The following is a 9,264-nucleotide window of genomic DNA, read 5'->3' as shown; positions in this document are numbered from 1 at the left end:
GCGTCATGTGTCATTTTCTGAGAGCTTTAATTTGACTTTTGACCATTTTCAGCGATAAGTTCAGCATTACTGCTGCCGTTTTACATCCGTTTCCATATAGACTAACTATGTTTCTTTGAAAACACTGTTATTTATATGCAGCACATGATAACTCTGAGTGGAATATGTTTAGTGTCAGCTCACCAACTGGTTTTTCTAATAGAGATGACAGTATATTTAACTGTTGACATTTTTCATGGTCACAGATGGAGGACGAGCTGTCTCCACATTATGAGGCTGGTCTAATGATGATGCTGAGTTATTATTAGTTTCTTTCCATCTGCTACTTCAATACAGCATGAATGGGTTACCAAATGGGCCTTCTGGGCACTGTTCCAACAGGCACAACCAGGTGCAGGTATTGGAGGATGAGGTAACTTTCAGGTGTCTGTACTCAGAGGTCTAACATCTTATAATTAAAGCTACTGGCCAACACCTTTATGTGACATTTAACATTCATAGAGCAGGAACATGTTGCAGCTATCACTAGAAAAAAGAATACTGTGTGAGCAGAACCAGCCGGTATCACAACTTCCACGCATACTACTTTCAGCTCCAGGCAAAGTTTGTAAACCACATAGTAAGTATAAAGTATTGCATAATGACGACTTTTTTATTTTCACACTGTGTAACACCATTATAATGCTAAGCTTCTGTCAGTTGATTTCGATGTGTTCACTATACAGTTTTTTTTTCTAAATTTCAATATGCAAATGAAATTGATTTTTGACTGCATGAAATTAAAAATGTTTGGATAAATCCCATCTAAGCTACCACAAGGTGCAGTTAACTCTAAATGTACTTGTCTCTCTATAAAACAGCTTCCAGACCTGTTAATTGGCTGTGCATTGAGAGATACAACACACATTTGAGATGTGATATATTCATATGGAGTTACCTTAAATATAGTGGGTAATATGTAACATTTAAGAAATCAGGTTAGATTACTGAGAGTTATAAAGAACTTAAGGTTTTATAAGCTTTAGATTTATATAAGATTTATATTTGTTTTGCAATATAAAACAGATGGGAAAATGTTCTACTGTAAAGATGTTGTTTGCTCACAATGCAGTATGGGGTATTTAAAGAACATATAGTTCATGTGAAAATTAAAAATATTGGTCTCCAACACTGACAAAATTCTGCAGTGTTTCAAGTCAATTACAGTGAAGTGTGCAAAGAGAATTCTTAAATGCTCACTTTCTTTTAAGACTGACAGTCTCTTAAAAACAAGAAGCAGGTGTGAAAAGAACTATAGAGGTTCAGATTGGAAGGGCTTCTTGTTAACAATTTAAGGATCTTTCTGGTATCTTTAAAAACACTGCAGAAAGAAGATTGGCAGCAGGTGTGAAGGGGGAAGAGCAGACAATTTGTGCCTCACCAGGGGGTCGGCATGGATTCAGAAACCATGCAGGCTTGAAACCGTAATCCTCCTTTTTCTCTTGTGTCGAGCATAATCAGGCCAATCTAAGGCCTATGTTTGGGGGCCGGTGTTGGTAAGGCAATTGGCTCTGAAGTGATTACTGCCCACTGAGCTTTCGACAAGCCCGTGATGCTGATTGCAGAGTTGCAGAGAAGAGGGGCATAAGGAGTTTACGGTTGCTGCATGCGAGCTAATGGAACCAGTGACCTGCAGCATTTGAGATTTACCCTGCGTGATGGTGGCTGAATGATATGTATCAGTCAGATGTCAGTTGTGATTTCACTTAGGTGTGCTGTTTTTTTTTTAACACTTGCAGCTCTCTTCTCAGCATGTAAACATGCATACTGTCACACACACACACCAGGCAGCATCAGATAAAAATGTTAATCATTGTATTTAACGCATTATTTTAATGTGTTTTGTCTGTTTATTAAAAAACACAGCGTGATTTTAAAATGCATGTTTATATTCAGGATGATCAGAGAATATACACTTCTACCTGTAAACCCACTGTTCAAACTAGTCCAGTGCATTATTGCACATTTTGGTATCGATCCAATACCGGGTAAATACATCGCCAGTATTGTCGATACTAATAATAATACCGATACTTTTATCTTATAAAGGCAACTTATGTAGGGGAGAGTGGTGTGTCATGACTTCCGAGATTAATCATCAATTTTCAAATTCTTAACAGTTTAATGATGACTAAATCACTGTTAACACAACAAAACAACCCTTTTCGTGTATTTTGAAACTGGGGTTTTTCGAGACCTTGAATGGAAATGTGGCTGTCTCTACAGGATCATTGGATCATTTCTGTTGTTTAAATTTATACAGGGTATAATTAAAATAACCTTACAAGGAACAAACGACTCATAAGAAAGAGGGACCGGAGAAACGGACCTGCACGAAGGCCAAGTATTGCATAAATAAGGATGATTTTGAACTGTGAATCCAGCAGAGCTTGTTTTGTGTAACCTAATAATATGTGTAGCTAGAAAGAAGCACAGGAGGTTTTCTTTAAAAACCATATACTGATGTTTTTGCACATTTCAGACCCCAGAACATATATAGATAGAATGACATACCAGATGTTTTGTATTGTTTTAAGTTTATTTCTGTACTTAGGTACCGGCTTTTGCTCGTTACCAGTTATTTCCTCTATAGAAATTATACACGAAGGTTCGTTATGTGCTTCTGAATCTCTCTGAACTGTTAAAAACAGCAAGATGGAGACAGATAACTCTCAGATCTCTTACTTACTCTTGGCACACTTTAACGCAACACAAGTTCCTTGTTCGGACCCCATGTGACTTCCCTAACCAATCAGAAGGCAGGAAATCCTAGCCTGAGGGAAATGAGGGAAAATCAACTTGGTAGATTCAATACACAATTATTAGTGTTTTGAAAGTGCACAAGTAAAAGTACAAACATTAAATAAGTAAACATATGAATGAAATGTAAATATAATTTGCTTTGTAAACATCATTAACACATTTGTTTATCAATTGAAATATACATTTATTTCTACACTTTACAGAAATATATGTTTTTAGTCATGTGATGCTTTTGAAAGCATTAAAACCATTAGCAACAGATTGCAACAAAAGACCTTTAAAAGCACACTTTTAAAAGAAAAATTATATAGTTTCAGGTCGATAGTAAATTCAAAGGATACTGTGAGGCACGGGATTACAGAGAGTCGGTGAGAGCATTTGACATCGATTAATGGAATTTAAATGGGGTGCGCTAGGATGGTCAGAAGGTATTATTGAACTGGTAAAGGAAGGTGCAAAAAGAAAATGCTGAACAAGTGTGAAACTTTCTTTGTGGCGACTTTCTGTGTGCCCTACAGTTTGCAGAAGTCTGGCACAGGAAGCAACAATGAATACGAAACGTACAGCTTAGCAAAATCGTGCAACAAAGTCTGGTTTCCTGGAGCGGAACGCCAAAGCAATTTATTCCAAGCTGTCCATAAAATTAGAACGTTATTTTGGACAATCATTTATATCCGCCATGAAAAACGATCAAACCCAATGGAAATTACGCGAGTCTGAATCACGTTTCACAAGCTCAGCACAGCGTCCTAAAAGGCATTGTGATTGCGACTGGGGAGCTGTAACTTTGGGTGATTTATTCCATTTAAACAGGCAATGTTAACCAAAAGGGCTGATTATATTAAACTAGGGAGACTCTTAGAAAGAAAGAAAAAACAACAACAACAAACAGTCTGTGTGGCAGAGGGAGAGAATGGGGGTAGTTGCATATATTGGAGTGCAAGAATTGCACGTCTTGGGTCTCTTCACACTCTCATACTTGTGTTACACCAGCTCCCACTGCGCGTAAAGCTGCGGTCCACCGGGACTTTGTTATCTTGTGTGTGTCCAGCTGTTCGTCAGCCTTTATCTCCGGTGTCACTGCCATGGTCGTGTACGTACACGACTGGAATTTCAGTACCACTGACAGCTCCCTCTCCAGCTCCAGCATCAATACAGACAAAGCGCTTTGGGGCTCCACGGTGCCCCACAGCCCCGGTGGGCTGAGCCGGACCGGCCATACGGTGGTGGCAGTATGCCTCGGCTTTATTTTAGTGGCAGGAATCCTCAGCAACTTTCTCATTCTGCTCATTTTCGCAAAGTTTCGGTCCCTCTGGACGCCCATCAATCTCATCCTGTTGAACATCAGCCTAAGTGACATTCTCGTGTGCGTTTTCGGGACACCGTTCAGTTTTGCTGCCAGCCTGCACGGGAGGTGGCTAATTGGAGAGTACGGCTGTAAGTGGTATGGATTTGCCAATTCCCTCTTTGGTGAGTAACTGCATGAGGAGTAGTATTTTTCCCTGTTTACCCTTTAAACTCAAATAATTATGACCGCGGTGTCTCGTTTCAGAAGTAGTGGGAGAGCAGAGTAAATGATGTCATTTATTCTAGAAACATAAAAATGTAATAAACTTAAATTAGAAGCACTTCAAACCTCTGAGTTTTAAGGCTTTCAAACGAAATTAATAATTACAGGGGGAAACAGATCTTTGTTAATTAGCTTGACTTTAATTAAGTTAAAGAACTCTATAGGAAAATACAGGAACACCTGTGTCTTAAGAAATACTTTTCCCCCTTTGCTGCTGGGGTTGCATTTACTTTCTCCTTTTTAAGTATAATATAAAATATATAATCTTTTATACAGCTGCTTTACATAAAGCCAATAACCTACTTTTCTCCACAATTATGGACAGTACCATCATTATAGACTCTACAACATGCAAAATGTGGCTTTATGAAGGGATCGTAAAAGCTTTAACCAGCCTGAGGTGCTGCAAGGGCAAGTGGCCTCTGATGATTAAATCTAAAGTACTCTTTTCATTTCTCCACTCCTGCTTCAACAGGGATTGTGTCCCTTGTGTCCTTGTCTCTTCTATCGTATGAGCGCTACACCACCGTTCTCCATTCCTCTCAGGTTGATGTCTCAGACTTCAGAAAGGCCTGGCTGTTTGTTGGAGGCTCTTGGTTCTACTCTCTCTTTTGGACATTGCCTCCCCTCCTCGGTTGGAGCAGCTATGGACCAGAGGGTCCTGGTACCACTTGCTCCGTCCAGTGGCACCTCCGCTCACCCTCCAGCATCTTGTATGTGTTGTGTCTCTTCATCTTCTGTCTGCTGCTGCCCCTTCTGCTCATGCTATATTCTTATGGAAGAATCCTGATGGCCATTAGGAGGGTGAGTTCAGAGATACATGAAGAGTTTCACCACATCTTTTGGGACGATCACACAAGACAAAGAGAAAACCATGCAACCACGTACAGTGCTACCATGTCATTTTTAGTTGTTTATTTATGTGTAAGTAAATCATAAGTCATCTGTATATTCATCAGAATTTTATGATTTATAATAGTAAGATAACGAATCCGAAAGCAGATGGCAGAACAGAGTTCAAATTACATTCATCGAAATTTACACGAGTGTGAAATCTGCTTTTGCTTATGTCTACCACATTTTGTCTATTTTTTCACAGTAACTACCCTGAAGGACTAAGATCTTGAATACTGGAATTCTTGTGACATAAGGTCGGATTTTAGAGGTTAACAAGAGGCTGAGTTCTATTAAAATTTGATCATGAGTTTTTGAGGTAATTCCAAGGAAAATCAAGTTGGATAAGCTAGCAATTCATCAATGAGGAGAAAGAAGGGACCATGTATAAGGGGCAAGTGTTGGGTTGAATCTGTCTTTGTCTTTACTGTCTTAAGGACAGTAAAACCAAGCCCAGTTTATAGCGACCCATGCCTTTAGGTCACCGTATCACCATCTTTGTTATGGATACATATAGATAAATAACTGGTAATTAAGAGTTTCTTGTTAGTGTTGGGTTCTTCCCACTCCTTGCTTGTACTGCTTCTATCACCAAATGCTCTAGAAGGTTTTTGTAGATCATGGTACCAACTTGTTGCTACTGGATACCTGTCATTATATAAGCACTTCCGTTTTTTAAGCTTGATGCACCCAAGAGGCTGAGCAGAAAGCGGCTTTGCAGACTTGATCACTGTAGCAGCGAACTGGGGCTCAGCTGCATCAACTCAGAGCCCAACCATCAGCTATTTTTAGAGAGTTGGCAATCTGTCTGAGGAACCGTCTCCTGGCTTCTCAAAACTTGAACCAACAGATCAGAAAGAGAAGCGCCATATGCATCAGCACTGTCGGTGTGGGTCAAACCTGTGTCTTTTCTATATTCTTAACTAACAGCATCCCATTTAAAGAGCGAGAAGTCATGTTGCATCAACATATTTTATGTTGTAGTTCAGTCCCAAAGGAATGGAATTCAATTCATTTTTTTATATACAGAGACCAAGTTCATAACAATAGTTTCCTTATATATCAAGGTAAACAGAGTCATAGTGTCGGCATTAGAGGAAAAAACAACAACAATCTTCTGAGTATGAGCAAGCAAAAGTGACAAAGAAGAACTCAGGGTGAGATGATCATCTATTCCCACTGCATGAGAGGTAAGGGAAAGGAGAAGATAAAAGAGAAGCACATAGAGATACAAAGACAAATCAAACTGTGGCAGGCAGTAGGGAAAACCATTTCACCATCATAATCAGCAGGTAGCTCGATTTAGGAGAGAGAACGGAGAATAGAAGGTCAGTCATGCAGAAGTGACCACAGTTATTACATGAGGGAGGTTTGTTCAGACAGAGCAGTGAGGGCCATGATCTAATCCTATATAGCAAGAGGTGTAATTGAGTGTATGAGAGATAAGCAGTAATTTGACAGATGGGGTAGATTTTCTTCTCTGTGAGGCCTCTTTCACAAGCCAGACATGCTCATTTATTCATAAATCACCATGACAAGCATCACGGTGGTAATTACATACGGAGGTGGGCACATGAAATCAATACTGACCGGTGAGATGCTGCTGTAACCACTTGCTTTATGATTTATCTGAAAAACAAAACAAAACAAAAACAAATGTGATGAAACGTATCTGGGCATGTAATGTGGTCATACTGCTTCTGACCAAGATCTAAAAACATGGCATCTGTTTTTAGCCCCTTCTGATTATCACACATCGGACATATTCTGCTGATCCAGCAGTCATTCATAACAGGTTGTCATTATACCTAGAATCTGATTGATTTAGGATTTTTAAGACTAATACCTATACTGATATTTGGACATGTAACAATTTGGTATTCCAAAATTTCAGTCTTTTTTTTCTCTTTCAGACATACACAACACAAACAGGTTCCTCTAACATTTGCTGTATGTATTTATTTGCTCATTTATGCTTTGTCCACTATAGTGTTTGTGGCATTTTACACACACGTGCCAACAAGGAAGTTACAGAGCGCCCTGAGGTGGACAAACCATGCAACGTTAACACGCATAATGTGGTCAAAGCATCTCATAAAAAATATATTAAAAAGTTAAAAAATCATAGAAATTATAAATTTATATATTTATGATATCTCCCAAAACTATCTGTTGGGCTTCAACTATAGCTAAGGGTTAAATTGATACTATTTTTGAACAAATCAAACACATATAATTAATATTATATTATGATATTATGGGGATCATGGGATCCTCACTGATCCTCTTGAAGTCTGACCAATATACTGGAAACAAAGTATCCTTGATATCTTTTCATATGCATACTATTTTCTGAGTGTATTCATTTTGTTTTTATGAAATATCCTTTAAAATTGATATTTTAATTTTTGTGAGCAATACAACCATCACTTACAGCTCACTAACTTGCTGTGCGCTTTAAACTTCACTTCGCTGCTTTTAAGAAGTGGAGCTGGTTCAAGTAACGGTTCTTGTTGACTTGTTATTAATGTTTATATTATACCGTATATTTGGATTTTAAAAAAACACTTTCAGTGAAGATTTATTCTTCACTTGAGTAGGAAATCACCTGTGTACTGTCAACTCTTCATAATACCACATGAGGGCACCAAAGACACAGATTTTTAAATGCTACATACTGCAGCGCAAAGTGTGGATTTTAGTAATCAGTTGATAGATAGCTTATGTAAGCAAATTATTCACACAAAATAAAATGTGTTGGGACTGAAATAAAAGAGCATATGCAAGAGGCACGAAAAGCCTATTAGTGGACCTGAAAAAGCCTAAGATTCTTAGAGACACAAGCAAAACACATGAATTTTCTGGTGTCTTTACATCTATACCTCTTATTCTCCTTCTCTCTCACATCTCCAGGTGGGAAAGATCAATCTTCTGGCAGCTCAGCGCAGAGAACGCCACATTTCGCTGATGGTTTTCTCTATGGTGTCCTGCTACATGCTGTGCTGGATGCCCTATGGCATCGTGGCACTGATGGCCACCTTTGGTGGGTCGGGGCAGGTGACTCCCATCACTAGTGTGATTCCTTCCATCCTGGCCAAGTTCAGCACTGTTGTCAACCCTGTTATCTATGTTTTCTTCAACAAACAGGTGAGAGTGAGGACATAACTGATAGACTGATAGGACTGCTGAGAAATGTCTGTATTTCAAATATCACTGCATACAATATACTAAAAGTATCTTGTCTAGACCAGTTTGTTATAAAAATGGAGTGGCATTGTGTCACTGACAGAGTTGAACACAATAGTTTTAACTGCAGCTCAGTTTCTGCAGCACCCAAGATGATATATGTTTTCAGTGTTTCTAATGAGACTCCTGAAGAGAATCTTTTTAAGATATTAAATTCAGAACCATTAATTGAAAAGCATTTTCGTTACTACTTTTTTATTTCAATGCCATGATTCTGATTATCCCATAATAGATAACATAGATAATACAGGGGTGTCATTTATTGTAAAGTAGGTCGATCCTTTGTCAAACTGATTATATGACGATGTTGCACGAACTTACACAATACTTCATTTTAGGGTCTAGTTTTCAAGGGTTAAATGTAAACCGTGGTTAAATGTATCCTAAATATAATGAACTGAACTTTCCAGGGAGATTTACCAGTGTTAAACTGAGCGCTCGACATGTCCTTTGATCTGCAAATCACTACTTATTGCGACTGACCATTCTATTCCATTCTCCACTATACTTTTGCACAGTTTTATAGATGTGTTTTGGCCTTCATGAAGTGCAAAGGAGAACCTGAGATTGTACAAGGAGAAGAGCACCGAACTCCAAGGACACAGTTGTCAGAATATTTCCATGTCCATAGGAAAGCTTCCCTCAGCTCCCCACAAGTCCAGATCCCCAGCGGCCCCAGAAACACTGTGCTCTGCAGCCGACATGTAGTTTATGTTCACTACACTCCATAAAAAAGTTGTTTTTTTCAAATG

General features: G+C 38.7%; 1 protein-coding gene across 1 annotated transcript; it reads left to right on the top strand.

The window, feature by feature from the left end:
* Positions 1 to 3,887: 3,887 nt before the first annotated feature.
* tmtops3a (teleost multiple tissue opsin 3a) lies at positions 3,888 to 9,264 on the top strand (the record flags this gene model as incomplete). Its single annotated transcript, XM_080901362.1, has 4 exons — positions 3,888 to 4,272; positions 4,848 to 5,176; positions 8,180 to 8,413; positions 9,031 to 9,264. The coding sequence occupies 4 exons, from the start codon at positions 3,888 to 3,890 to the stop codon at positions 9,241 to 9,243; spliced, it is 1,161 nt and encodes a 386-aa protein (XP_080757488.1). The 3' UTR covers positions 9,244 to 9,264.

The sequence above is a fragment of the Rhamphochromis sp. 'chilingali' genome (assembly GCF_963969265.1).
Source record: "Rhamphochromis sp. 'chilingali' genome assembly, chromosome: 13".
In the NCBI taxonomy this organism is placed as follows: domain Eukaryota; kingdom Metazoa; phylum Chordata; class Actinopteri; order Cichliformes; family Cichlidae; genus Rhamphochromis; species Rhamphochromis sp. 'chilingali'.
Note: the sequence above shows the minus strand (reverse complement) of the source record. Positions and strands in the feature narration are given on the sequence as shown.